At 43.9% G+C, this 14,488-nt stretch overlaps 2 protein-coding genes across 4 annotated transcripts in view; both read left to right on the top strand.

The window, feature by feature from the left end:
- Positions 1-2,894, top strand: part of LOC138978207 (uncharacterized) — a 31,468-nt gene extending 28,574 nt beyond the window's left edge. Inside the window, exons 3-4 of the mRNA XM_070350874.1 lie at positions 1-67; positions 1,177-2,894. The exon at positions 1-67 is cut by the window's left edge and continues 138 nt beyond it. Of these exons, the coding sequence (XP_070206975.1) occupies positions 1-67; positions 1,177-1,227 (118 nt within the window). The 3' untranslated portion in view covers positions 1,228-2,894. The remainder of the gene's footprint in view (positions 68-1,176) is intronic.
- Positions 2,895-6,216: 3,322 nt separating this feature from the next.
- Positions 6,217-14,488, top strand: part of LOC138978151 (uncharacterized) — a 31,535-nt gene continuing 23,263 nt past the window's right edge. The window contains exons 1-7 of one of the 3 annotated variants that reach the window (XM_070350810.1): positions 6,217-6,366; positions 6,798-6,853; positions 7,363-7,667; positions 8,840-9,029; positions 9,927-10,073; positions 10,564-10,916; positions 11,780-11,942. In XM_070350810.1, coding sequence (XP_070206911.1) covers positions 6,302-6,366; positions 6,798-6,853; positions 7,363-7,667; positions 8,840-9,029; positions 9,927-10,073; positions 10,564-10,916; positions 11,780-11,942 — 1,279 coding nt within the window. In that variant the 5' untranslated portion in view covers positions 6,217-6,301. Of the gene's footprint in view, positions 6,367-6,797; positions 6,854-7,362; positions 7,668-8,839; positions 9,030-9,926; positions 10,074-10,563; positions 10,917-11,779; positions 11,943-14,488 lie in introns of those variants that run through there. The other 2 variants (XM_070350818.1, XM_070350826.1) reach the window with 2 other exon arrangements.

Consider the following 14,488-nt stretch of genomic DNA (forward strand, 5'->3'; position numbering starts at 1 on the left):
ATGCGTGGCAAGAAAGAGATGTCGCGGAAAAGCCGGCAGAAGATTCTGCAGGCGTTTAAGAAGCAAGGTAAGTCTGTTCGTGTTCGGCAAAGATAAATCATGTGACATTGTCTTATTCGAGCATGAATGGATGTACAAACGATCAATGCCGAATGGTTTTAAACGTGCGTGGTGTGAGACTTCAGTAGCCTTGATATATTTGATCTAATTAACTAACAATTTTGTTGTGACTTACGGATCTGGGATGTGCAATAGGCAAGAAAATCAATTGCTTATTGCAATGAACAACGCTTCATAGGGGGGGAACATTTTTTGCTGGACCCTGGCGCATCTACGTGAACTTCTACCTGCCCGTGTTGTTAGTCTCAAATGTCTTAATGGCAATCTTTAACTAATATGATACGTTTAAACACGGTTGACAGGCAGGTTTACATGCGCCAAAGCCAATTTTCCATTCAATGTGCACATTTTAATAGACAATATATGAGGGTTTAAAAAAGAATTGTGATTACTATTGTTTATTATTGATTTACATATTTTATCACTAGAGACAATTATATATTAAGTAAGATAAGTAGATAATCAGTCTGACTGCCTGAAGGTGATTGCAAATATAAGCATCTTAAAACTGAGTATAGTCTGTTCCCGAAATCGAGAAGAACTTATTTGGAAGCTAAAGATACGCTCACTAAATAAACAAGGTGAAATGAACATCAGAGAAACATTGGGACTTAAAGGCACAGTCTTTCACGTCTTAACAATTCAGACTTTTTAGCCAGACATTTACATAGGATGAGACCATCCCTCTACTTATACATATACCAACAACCAACAGCCTAGGTGCTCTCTGTGCAGACCGGTCAATATTTTATGAATCAATACTGGCTTTTTGTGAAATCAATTCGTCAAACAATTCTCACTTTGCACAGAAAGTTGTTTGGCTGTTGTGTTTTGGTATGTGTCCAAGTGGAGGGATTGCCTTATTCCAAATAAAAGCCTGGCAAGATTTGAGATGGTGAGCCAAGTTGTCTACAAGGGAAGCCCTGTGCCTTTCAGTCTGACAACTCCCCTTGCTCCTCGTCCCCTTCACACCCCCATCCATGCGCTCACCCCGTCACAATTTCCTGTCGGCTCTTCAATCAGCGGAAGAAGACATTGTACGTCTTTCTGTTGCAGGGGAACATAGGTCGTCGCTTCGTTTGCCAAGTTCCGGACTGTCCGAGCTGACAAGAGAGTGATTTAGTGAACAGCCTCGCGCAATGACTTTCTAATGACACTATCGACTGGGAACGACAATGCATCCAAGGTCCCTCTTCCTCAACCGTGCTCATCCTGGAATTAAACAACGGAAGGGAGTTGGTCTGGTCTTGAGAGCGTATCTTGTTTTCGTGGATTCGGCTTCCCAAATCTCCATTATTGATTGAGTGCACGTATGCAGATTTCTTTTGTCCCGGAGAACAAGGTCCACACGATTGACAGTCTCAAAGGGAGAACAAGCTATTCATGATTACAACTCTCAGTTGTTTTGCTTTCAATTTCTTTCAGATGCCTCATGTCGGGAAATCGTGATCGAGTCCGTGACATAGCTCGGTCACATGTCTGAAATTGCGCATTTCTAGCCAAGAATGGGTTAATTATTGAAGAGACTTCATACATATTTTTGCCAAATTGACGCAGCTTTGTCTGGCAAGTTGAATGAAAGGACTCTTCCAATAAATGTAACGGCTTTGAGACTGGGACATTAGCGGTGCATTAATTGAAACAACTGAACTAGAAGCAAGGTGCGAATTTAACTGTCACGCTGCTGGTTCAGTGGTTGGAAAAAGTCACTTGAACAGTGAGTCTATAATGGGGAGCCCTTCGCGTTTATCCATTTTTGTTATTTATTAGTTCTGTTGATTTGGCGCTGCGGAGTAGTACGCATTAGTCTGCAGTTTGACATGTTAAATTCAGACTCATTACTTGTGAGGGACTTGTTTCTGTTGTGTCCAGAAGGAACAGCGTTGTACAAAAAAAGGTCAACTGTCATGATTTCGATTTTATTTTAGGCAGAGAAAAGGAGACTGGACTGTAATGAGATATTTTTAACACTGTTTTTTGACAAAGATTTTGTTAAAATGTTTTAGTCTATAGATTTGTGTTTACGTTCGCTCTGCATGCTTCTTCTTTTTCTGTTTTATACGATGGCACTCGGGGCCCTTCCAAGAAAAAAAAAGGGCCATAGCTGGGATGTGGTGTTTTGAGTTTGATTATGAGGTTGTGACACATTCAACATATCATCCAAATCTCTGTTGCTGTTACAGTAAATCTGTTTTTGAATTAGAGCATTTCCCATTGACATGCTTCGTTGACACTTGAATCAGAAATCAGTGTCGTGCTGAGGAATGTGCATGGTGTTTGTATTAGAAGAAAAAAAATCGGCTATCATTGTTCACTGAGCTGGCCTCAACATTGATGGTGTGGTCAGCGTTGCAAAGTCGTCGTTTGTTATTTGTTTGTAGTTTATTTTAGCTGTTGGAGATCATTGTTCGGATTGCTGTTTTGTCACTAAGAGTAGCCGTGGTGATTCGTTTGTGCAGAGTATCTCTGGTTTGTGGTGCATAGATTTCATGTCTTTGTTAAAGTCTATGTGTTTAGTATTGGAAGATGAAAAGGTATGTTAGAAAATTGAGTGTCATAGCCATTGATGCACTGATCGCAGCCGAGCCATGCATATCCAAGTGCCAGGGATATTTGAGCAAGAAAGTGTAATACATAAAGAATTATTGTTTTTGAGTAATACTAAATTAGTCTATAGTCGATTGTTTTCGCCGAGTGTAGCTATGGTGTCATTGTTTTTGTCAAGCTGGGTTGTTGTAATGTTTCTATACTTTTTTCTGTGATAAACATTGGCAAACTCGAGGATGATGTCCATGCGGATGCGTGTGTGTGTGTGTGTGTGTTTGTCTGTCTGTCGGACTGTCTGTCGGACTGTCTGTAGGACTGTCTTTCTGTTTCAGTGTCTGTTTGTCAGTCTGTCCGCCTGTCTGTCACATCGTCTACGGAGAGTGTTCTGTGGTTACTTGGAATTTATAATAATTGGCAATTGCTCTGAACCTATTAGAAAACTATTGTCAATTCAATCTGAACAGTGAAAGGTGCATTGCACGCAGTATCTGCTAGGTCTGGAAACCCGTCAACACATACAAACCTCACTTTACACACAAATAATATCGATATATCTTTTCTCTCTTCCACACACACACACTCTCTCTCTCTCTCTCTCTCTCTCTCTCTCTCTCTCTCGCTCTCTCTCTCTGACACACTACACACACACACACACACACACACACACACACACACACACACACACACACACACTTTAAATCTGCCATCACCCTCCTCATCGGTTCTTCTCCCTGCCAACCCCATTCCCTCCCCTTTCCCTCACTTTCCAATCAAGGACGCCACTCGTCAAAACACAGATTGATGCGTGTGGTCCCTGAACGTTGATTATAGACCGAGGTGTCTGCCACTGATTGAAGAACGGTCTAAACAAAACCGGATAAATGTTGATTGCAGTTCGCCATGCTCATGGAAAGCGAAGACTTGGGCCAACAACATCGACAAATTGAAATCTGTGGGATTGGACTTGCCGCGGGCATGTTCCCTGGAATTTGGTCGATTCTCGTGTGAAGGGCATCGGCGTGCATGGAGTTTATGAGACTCCAGTAAACTCGTTTATTCTTTTTGTATTATTTTCCCTCTCGTGTCGTTGTTGATAAGTAAACGGACAGAGAAAAAGTCGGCTTGTGTTTACTCCTTCGTTCGTTTTCTGGAAATGTTAAAAAAAATAAAAAATATAAAAAATATAAAAACAAGTCGCGTAAGGCGAAAATACAACATTTAGTCAAGTAGCTGTCGAACTCACAGAATGGAACTGAACGCAATGCAACGCAGCAAGACCGTATACTCGTAGCATCGTCAGTCCACCGCTCATGGCAAAGGCAGTGAAATTGACAAGAAGAGCGGGGTAGTAGTTGCGCTGAGAAGGATAGCACGCTTTTCTGTACCTCTCTTCGTTTTAACTTTCTGAGCGTGTTTTCAATCCAAACATATCATATCTATATGTTTTTGGAATCAGGAACCGACAAGGAATAAGATGAAAGTGTTTTTAAATTTATTTCGAAAATTTAATTTTGATCATAATTTTTGAGTCACTTGAGAAAAAGTGACTCTATGTAATCGGTCAGTGTTAGTCTGTCCGGCCGGCCGTCCGGCCGGCCGGCCGTCCGTAGACACCACCTTAACGTTGGACTTTTCTCGGAAACTATCAAAGCGATCGGGCTCATATTTTGTTTAGTCGTGACCTCCAATGACCTCTACACTTTAACGATGGTTTCGTTGACCTTTGACCTTTTTCAAGGTCACAGGTCAGCGTCAAAGGAAAAATTAGACATTTTATATCTTTGACAAAGTTCATCGGATGTGATTGAAACTTTGTAGGATTATTCTTTACATCAAAGTATTTACATATGTAGCCTTTTACGAACGTTATCAGAAAAACAAGGGAGATAACTAGCCTTTTCTGTTCGGCAACACACAACTTAACGTTGGGCTTTTCTCGGAAACTATAAAAGTGACCGGGCTCAAATTTTATGTGAACGTGACTCATTGTGTTGTGAATAGCAATTTCTTCCTGTCCATCTGATGCCTCATATAATATTCAGAACTGCGAAAGTGACTCGATCGAGCGTTTGCTCTTCTTGTTATGTTTTTAATTTTCAGAGCTTGTTTTTAATCCAAATATAACATATTTATATGTTTTTGGAATCAGAAAATAATGGAGAATAAGATGAACGTAAATTTGGATCGTTTTATAAAAAAAATATTTTGTTTACAATTTTCAGATTTTTAATGACCAAAGTCATTAATTAATTTTTAAGCCACCAAGCTGAAATGCAATACCGAAGTCCGGGCTTCGTCGGAGATTACTTGACCAAAATTTCAACCAATTTGGTTGAAAAATGAGAGCGTGACAGTGCCGCCTCAACTTTCACGAAAAGCCGGATATGACGTCATCAAAGACATTTATAAAAAAAAATGAAAAAAACGTCTGAGGATATCATACCCAGGAAATCTCATGTCAAATTTCATAAAGATCAGTCCTGTAGTTTAGTCTGAATCGCTCTACACACACACACAGACAGACAGACAGACAGACAGACAGACACACATACACCACGACCCTCGTCTCGATTCCCCCCTCTATGTTAAAACATTTAGTCAAAACTTGACTAAATGTAAAAAGTATCCGGCTACGAAGAGACTGAATCCGCCTGAAGAGCTATACTTCCAGCCACGTTCCCGTCTAACACACACACACACACACACACACACACACACACACACACTCACGCAAGCACGCACAAAACACACACACACACACACCACACCACACCACACCACACACACATCACACACACACACACACATCACACACACACACACACACACACGCACACACGTACACACACACGCAAGCACGCGCAAAACACACAAACACACATCACAGGGGCGGATCAGTTGCTTTGTAAGGGGGGGGGGCACTTTGAATCGAAAGTGAATGTGATGGGCGCGAAGCGCCCGAATTTGCTAGGGGGGTCCGGGGGCATGCCCCCCCGGAAAAATTTTTGGCCCAAAGAAGCAAAATGGTGCCATCTGGTGCCATTTGAACTTAGAAATAGTCATAGAATCAGCTTTCCAATTTTTTTTTTCTTTTTTTTTTCGGGGGGGGGGGGGGCACGTGCCCCCTGTGCCCCCCCCCCTCGTCCGCCCCTGCATCACATAGACACATCACACACACACATCACACACACACACGTACACACACACAGGAGCTTGTATCCAACCATCGGTCGATAATTATTTACTCCTGCATGCTTATTATTTACTGCTGCATGCTTACCCTTACTACTACTATTTATTAGTAAATAGTAGTAGTAGACTGTATGGAAGTAAGGAGTAAATAAAAGTAAACTAATAAGGAGTAGATAATGATCGACCGGCGATTGGATACAAGCTCCTGTGTACACACACATCTAGTTCTGAGATCAACACGAACAAGTTCATCACGCAACGCTGACCGAAACTATCACTTATGTGCACTCTGTCTTTGCACTTTCTTTCTGACGACATTTTGGATCTACACTTTTACGTCATTGTTGGAAACGCCATGTCATGAAGGGGGAGAAGAATGTCTAGGTTCATCGAAAAAGCCTTCAAAAATGACAAAACCTGAAATAAAGATGACAATGAAACCATGCTCAGAATATGGCTGATATTCTGCGTGCTTGGATACTGCGCGCATGGCACTAACATAAAACTGTAAGTTGTATTTTTCTCCCAGAAGGATTGTTTATCAGCACAAGCTGGTCAGAGATAATTATGATAGTACGATGTGTTTATTTCTCTTTCATACATGTGCATAACATACTTCCTCGTCACTCTTAGTCTTACTGGGGTGATCGTGAATGAGTCTTGATTACCCGTGTAAGCACTGTCGCCTTCAGTCAAAAAGACACAACAATTACAGTAGTCAATGGAGTAAAACGAACAGGCTATCTTGCCTTCAGCTTTTGATCAAAAGAATGGCTTCAGTAAAATCATTCGATCATTATGGAAAGCTGATGTATACGACTCTGTTTCTTGTACTTTCTCTCTGCCTGTCTGCCTGTCTGCCTGTCTATCTCTCTATCTGTCCGTGTCACCCCTTTTTGTTGTTCATAGGTAGATCTAGTAATTTTACTTTCTTGCAGGACAGCAGAGATAAGAGATGATAAACCAAAGTCAGCCGAACCTGAACCCGATTCCGGTATGTTTCAAGATCCTCTTAGATTTTGTAACTTATTAATTACGAATGTGAGACTACAATATTGTACACACCCTCCCAGCTTCCCTCTCCCTTCCAATGTGTGTGTGTGTGTGTGTGTGTGTGTGTGTGTGTGTGTGTGTGTGTGTGTGTGTGTGTGTGTTTGAGTGTGTGTGTGTGTGTGTGTGGGGGGGGGGGGATGGGTGTGGGTGTAAAATCCGGCGCCGTAAACATTCATGCATGGGTGAGCTGACTATCTGCGCCTCGATATTTTATCAATGTTCTTACGTTTTATGTTGTTTATTGTGATACACCACACCCGAGTTTCTCATAATTGAGATAATAAAGTGTTATATGTCTAGGCCCTATGTCTATGTCTATGTGTGTATTGGGTGCTACTGCTGCTTCAACTCTTCTTCTTCTTCTTCTTCTTCTTCTTCTTCTTCTTCTTCTTCTTCTTCTTCTTCTTTTTCTTTTTCTTTTTCTTTTAACCACACTTACAACGATTTCAGAAGACGACCAGAAAGAATGCACAGACCGCGAAAGCACAAACAGGACTTTGTTGGGGGGACAGCTGCTCAAGGCAGGCCAGATCAAAGAAGAGGAGCTGAAACTCAACAACCTTTCCCCAGCCTCCTACATAGAGTTCGGCTTCAATAACCCCGTCCGAGTCGATGGCTGGATGGTCAAGGGCAGGGAGGGGGATATGTTCGGCCCTATGGACAAGCGCGGAGGGTACGTGGATAGCTACGTGGTCACTTACGTCAACGACGAAGGAAAAGTACAGAATGTGGACGTTCCCGACACGGATACAGAGGTGGGTGATGTAGGATTCTTGTCATGCTACGGAAGTTAAGATCTTGACATGAAAAGTAAAGAATGCCCATGCTCCCGACTTTGATGAAGAGGTGGGCAACCCTGAAGGTTGCGAGTAATTTACTGGCCATGGCGAGTAGAAAGATGCAACTGGCGAGTAGAAACGTTCATCTACTCGCCAAATGCGTGTAAAGTCGCTGAAACAAATTGTTGGTTTGGCTAGTAAAGTTTGCTCTCTGGCGAGTACATTTTCAGAATAACTATATTCAAAGGCTAGTGCACCATTTTTTTGACTTTCAGAGCTGGTGGGTGATATAGGGTTAAAGACGTTTAGATCTTGACATAAAAAGTACAGAATGCTCACGTTCCAACTCGGATGAAGAGGTGGGTGATGTAGGATTCTTGTCACGAAAGAGAAGTTAAAACCTAACGTGGGAAGTACATAATGTGGACGACACCGACTCGGATGAAGAGGTGGGTGGTGTAGGATCCTTGCCATAAAAGAGAAATTTAGATTTGTACATGAAACGCACAGAATGGAGACGACCCCGACTCGGGTGAAGAGATGGGTGATGTAGGATTCTTTTCATGTTGGAGAAGTTGACACGACCACTGTCTGTTTGTTCGTTTGCGTGCCTGTTTGCACACCCTGCATTGGCTATTTGCAGTAGAAGTAAGCAACACAAGCTAACGAAACTATCCCCGCCTAATTGTTTATATTTCACCCCGATTTCTCTCTGTGTAATACTCTCTCTCTCTCTCTCTCTTTCTCTCTCTCTCTCTCTCTCTCTCTCTCTCTCTCTCTCTCTCTCTCTCCGTCGGTCTATGTATCTCTCTCTCTCTTTCTCTTTCTCTTTCTCTCTCTCTCTCTCTCTCTCTCTCTCTCTCTCTCTCTCTCTCTCTCTCTCTCTCTGTGTGTGTGTGTGTGTGTGTGTGTGTATGTGTGTGTGTGTGTGTGTTTGTGTGTGTGTGTGTGTGTGTGTGTGTGTGTTAGTGAGTGTCGGTACGTCCCTACCTGCGTCTCTCCAGCCTCCAACCATTTCTCTCCCGACACGCATTTTCATGTTGTCTAGTCTGTCCCATGACGACAGTTACTCTGACACTGTTCTCTACCTCTCCGCCCCCAACCCCCATCCCCAACTCCTACCTCCATCCCCAACTCCTACCCCCTAGGAGTTTGTGGCAGATGGCAACCTGGCGCGGCCCGAGGATACAACAGATGAACAACTGAAGGAAGGACTGATGACGTCCACCCTACGTATGGCCCCCGTGGTGTGGTCCGGGGTGCCTTTCATGGCCGTCACCCTCAGATACTGTGCCAGCGATGAGGACCTCAAGTCTGAACAGCCGAAAAGGGCGGAAGGTGAAGATTAGTTTGTGGTATCACCAGTGCATTCTTGCTAGTAACACAAGCATGATCATTTGTGTGAAGGTAGGAGTGTGTGTGTATGTGTGTGTGTGTATGTGTGTGTGTGTGTGTGTGTGTTTTGGGGGGCTACCAACTGTCTTTACTGCTGCAAAAAGGTGACCTGAAGTCAGAAATAGGAACTGGCAGGGAAGATTTAGTTTTGTTCACGGTAGTTATCGTGTTACAATGGTCAGTTTAACTTTGAGTTGATGGATTGTGGGATCGGAAAGGGAAAAGAGTACTATTGTGCCCTTTGGGGTTGGCCACTCTAGGTGGTGTGCGTCTGTGTATCTGTATGTTCGCGTTGTGCGTGTGTGTACAGGGACGGATGAGTTCATTTTATGGGGGGGGGGGGGGGTTCCAAAAGTATATTGGGAAGATATGGGTGTGAAGGCGCGAAGCGCCGAGCCGACGGCGCGAAGCGCCTAGCTTTCTAGGGGGGTCCGGGGGCATGCCCCCCCGGAAAATGTTGAAAAAAAGGATGGAAAATGGTGCAATCTGGTGCATTCTGAAGATGATCATTACCAGTTTCATGCAGCAGATTTTGTCACTGATTAATACCCCAAAAATTGAAACTCAACCCCAAAAAACCCCACAAAAATTATTTTTATTTTTTGGGTGGGGGGGGGGGGGGTCCGGAAACCCCAGAACCCCCCCCCCCCCCCCCTCGTCCGCCCCTGGTGTATGTGCGTGCGTGTCTGTGTCTTTGTGCTTCTGTTTGCTTCTACGTATCTGCCCGTGTCGGTGTTGGTGTCTGCATACCAGTATCTGTATCAGTGCATATGGTAAGAATTTTGATTGATAACTTTTGTATGTGAAATCTTTGACACTTCTTGTTCATTTACTGAACAGGTAAGGACGAAAAAGTCTCCATACAGGCCACGGTACAAGAAGTGAAAGGAGCACGCAGTCAGGGAGCATTAAGTTCTAGCAAGTCCTTTCTGGGCATGAAAGACAAGTCTGAAGCACAGAGTAATACAACGGGCGCTGTACAATCATGTGAGAAAGGCTTCATCTTTTTCTATTCAGTTATAATGACGAAAGACCACATACATAAAATTCAGAGAGAGAGCTTAGTTATAATGACACAATACGTGTCTTTCTTTCGTTTATAGATTTCAGCATTTTTGCGAAAAAAGCACGTAACGCTTTTTTCTTCTTCTTCTTCTTCTTCTTCTTCTTCTTCTTCTTCTTCTTCTTCTTCTTCTTCTTCTTCTTCTTCTTCTTTTTTTGTTGTTGTTTTGTTGTTGCGAGTCGACACAGTGTGATTTGGAAGACTCCTTTAAAAAAAAATATGAAGCAACAGAAAGCCGGACGTACGTGTGTGTGTATACGTGTATCTGACCATCTGCTGCCCTGAGTCTTACCCTTCGGTTGGTCTAGAGAATCGTAAAAGCTAATAGTTCGTCAAACGTATGCATAGATAGAGAAACGCACAGCCCCTCATACACTACACACGCCATTGTGTCATTCTTTGCACATTCTTCAGCCATCGCCCCTGGGCCACAGTGCCAGAAGAAGCCAGCATGGCGTTACGCCGCCAAGCCCACCCCGACGGATTCGATCTCAGCGCGTGGCAACCCTAAGCAAGCCTGGCGAGCCATCATGGGCGTGAACTACCTGCCCTACCTCTTCCCCACCCTGGGCCTACACTCACACGAGCACCGGCTGCTGGAGGTACGGTTCAACAGGCCATCCCGGGTGGAGGGGCTAAAGATGGCTGGGTTGGGAGAGACGGGGAAGTTGAAAGGGAGGTGGGGAGCTGTCACCAAGATCTCGCTGCTCTACAAAGACGACAAGAACAAGTGGGTCTACTATACCGACGACAAAGGAACGCCTAGGGTATGTGATCGATAGTGTGATTGGTTTCTCTGGGGCACACTTTCGTCAATTGCTTTTTCTAGCTGTACATGTCCTGTTCACTGGCTTCAATGAGCATCCACAATGAAATGTTGGGATACCAATGATGGTATTCGTGCATGTTAAAGTTCTAAATTATAAGCGTTTTACGATTGCAGTTATCTTTCATTGGTCAGACCAAGCATTACAATTTAAAACGACTAATCGATTTGAACTGATCTAAGTCGGTCAACTGACTCGTTCAATGTGTTGTGGATAGGTCAGACCCGATAGCGTCAACATACTGATTTGGAAGATCGCCGATGTACAGGGTGACCCCAAAAAATGCAACCCACAAAACTCTCAATAACTTCTACATCTGGTAATCAAATAATGTCGTACATGGTATACGTGAACTTCTGCTTTTGCTTGATTAGTCCACAAAGTGGCACATTTGTAGGTCAAATGGTTTGACTTTTGAGGTCATGAAAAAAAAACCACCGGGGGGTCCTTAACGTCCTCACAGGAAATTTTCCTTTTAGGGACATGAGTTGGTGATACGCTAAAAAAAGGGGTCATGAAGGGTCCTAAAGGCAAATTTGTAGGTCAAATGGTTTGACTTTTGAGGTCAAGAAGGGTCATAAAGGCACATTTGTAGGTCAAATGGTTTGACTTTTGAGGTCAAGAAGGGTCCTAAAGGCACATTTGTAGGTCAAATGGTTTGACTTTTGAGGTCATGAAGGGTCCTAAAGGCAAATTTGGGGTCATCTTGTATACAAATCGATCAAAGACATGTGGATGCAGTTTTGTCGTTAGTGACCTGTTGGTTATCCGAAGTTGTACAATCCATTCCTTGCTGTGTGCAGGTGTTCCACATCGGCAACAGAACGCGGGCGACGGCTCAGAAGGTCGTTGTGTTCCATTTACCTGCTCCCCTCAACACTAAAGCCATCGGCTTCTTCCCTCACGAGTGGTCCAACAAGCCCTTCTTCTCCATGGACATCCTCGCCTGCTACACACAGCCACCGGGTGGGTTAGGGTTGTTTAATGTGTTCCAGTATAGGTGTTATTTATTTATCCCAGCGAAGCTGGAGGTATCCCACGAACGACTTGAGAAAATTTCATACCGATAATACATGATAAAGAAGGATTCGTTGTGCCCGATCAGGGGCTACAGTTGGAGATGGAAGTTCACCAAAAATTGGGAACATACTAACTAAAATACGGTGGGTGCAATAGGCGCCCCCATTTTTTGAGCAAACGCCACCCGAGGCCGCTTTGGACGGGTAGAAATTCCGTAGTTTCCAAGTCTATGGATAAAGCTCGCGTAAGAAGATTACGTCACGGTCGAAAGTCTTTGACGTCAATTAATGCATCATGACGTCATGCCTCCCTGTAGTCTTTCTCTCTCGCGGTGTGTGTGTGTGTGTGTGTGTGTGTGTGTGTGTGTGTGTGTGTGTATGTTTGTGTGTGTATGAGTGTGTGTGTGTGTTTGTTTGTAAAGGTGTGTTTGTCCGTCTGTCTATGTGCGTATGAGTGTGTGTTTTGTGTGTATGAGATTTGTGTGAGTCACTGTGTGTGTGTGTGTGTGTGTGTGTGTGTGTGTGTGTGTGTGTGTGTGAGCCTGTGTGTGTGCGTGCGTGCATGCGTGCGTATGTAAATGTGTGTGTGTGTGTGTGTGTGTGTGTGTGTGTGTGTGTGTGTGTGTAAGAGAGAGAGAGAGAGAGAGAGAGAGAGAGAGAGAGAGAGAGAGAGAGAGAGAGAGAGAGAGAGAGAGAGAGAGAGAGAGAGAGAGAGAGAGAGAGAGAGAGAGCAGGGGTCGACACTAACTTATTTGGCCTGGGGCCACACTGGCCCCAGAGATGGAAATTGCTGGGGCGGCAATGCATTGTCTGTTTTTCTTCATCGTACTGAAGCCAGGGAAATTCTTTCAACCATTTGACATTGAAATTACGACAGCGCTTTGCGCTTTTGGCTGCATCGGTCTCCTTTTTTCGTTTCTCTCCACCCTGTTCTTCATCTTCATTTCCATGTCTTTTTACACCAGGGATGTGTCGCCACATTTTGCGTTTGGCATTTGAAGGCGATACTTATCTCTCACGCTAAAGAGCGCAATCTGGGAGTTATTTCCCTTGCAGCAATGTCCTTTGACGATTTCAATGTTTTTTTTCCTTGACTGCGGCATTGATCGTAACGCAAATTTCAGTGACGACTTTGACTGGCGATTTTTAGTGATTGGCTCTGGCATTAGAATTTTCGGTTTGTCATTGTTGGAATTTATCCTGGGGCGGAGTGGGCCCCAAGCTTCAGCAATGTTTGGGGCGGAACACAAAACTCTGGGGCGTTCCGCCCCCCGCCCCCGCTAGTGTCGAACCCTGGAGAGAGAGAGAGAGAGAGAGAGAGAGAGAGAGAGAGAGAGAGAGAGAGAGAGAGAGAGAGAGAGAGAGAGAGAGAGAGAGAGAGAGAGAGAGAGAGAGAGAGTGGGTGTGTGCATGTGCGTGTGCGTAAGTGTATGTGTGTGTGTATGTGTGTTTGTTTGTAAAGGTGTGTATGTCCGTCTGTCTATATGTGCGTATGGGTGTGTGTTTGTGTGAGAGAGTGAGTGAGTGCGTGTGAGTGAGTGTGTGTGTGTGTGTGTGTGTGCGTGTGTGACTTGGGCTGTGTGTGTGTGTGTGTGTGTGTGTGTGTTTGTGTGTGTGTGTGTGTTTGTGTGTGTGTGTGTTTGAGAGAGAGAGAGAGAACAAGAACAAGAACAAAGAGAGAGAGAGAGAGAGAGAGAGAGAGAGAGAGAGAGAATGTGGTTATTTATGTGTGTGTGTGCGTGCATGCATTCGTGCGTGTGTGTGTTTGTGTGTGTGTGTGTGTTTCTGTGTCTGTGTAAGAGAGAGACAATGACAATGACAATGACAATTCTTTATTTAACGAGGGTAGTACAGGGTGACACGAAAAAAACAGATCCCACCAAAAGTTTAATATTTTCTGAAATAATCAGCCGATTCTTTTATTTTTTCAGGTGAGCCAAGCTGAAATGATGTTCTAACAGCCCACCAAGTTTGAGCTTCAAGATGTCATGGACAACGGAGCATAAGACATTTATAGTCGAGGCCTATTTTCGCCGGCGAACAGATTTGCTCGGGCTGCGCACAACAGACTCTCTGACTGAATCAATATTCCTCGGTGTCCTTGCTGATTTAGGTCGACCAGAGTGGGATCCCCTGTTAGGGTTTTTACTATTGAGGTTATTGACAGTCCCATGGTCTCTGAACTTATCCCTCCATCCATAGATAACTGATTTAACAGGAAAGTCTCTACGTCCAAACTGTCTTTTGAATTCCAGTTGAGCAGCGTGGATAGAATTCGACCGAAAATAGGCCTCGACTATAAATGTCTTATGCTCCGTTGTCCATGACATCTTGAAGCTCAAACTTGGTGGGCTGTTAGAACATCATTTCAGCTTGGCTCACCTGAAAAAATAAAAGAATCGGCTGATTATTTCAGAAAATATTAAACTTTTGGTGGGATCTGTTTTTTTCGTGTCACCCTGTAGATTAAGCAGTTGTCTGATTTTTTACATC

This window comes from Littorina saxatilis, linkage group LG1 (assembly GCF_037325665.1).
Source record: "Littorina saxatilis isolate snail1 linkage group LG1, US_GU_Lsax_2.0, whole genome shotgun sequence".
Lineage (NCBI taxonomy): Eukaryota > Metazoa > Mollusca > Gastropoda > Littorinimorpha > Littorinidae > Littorina > Littorina saxatilis.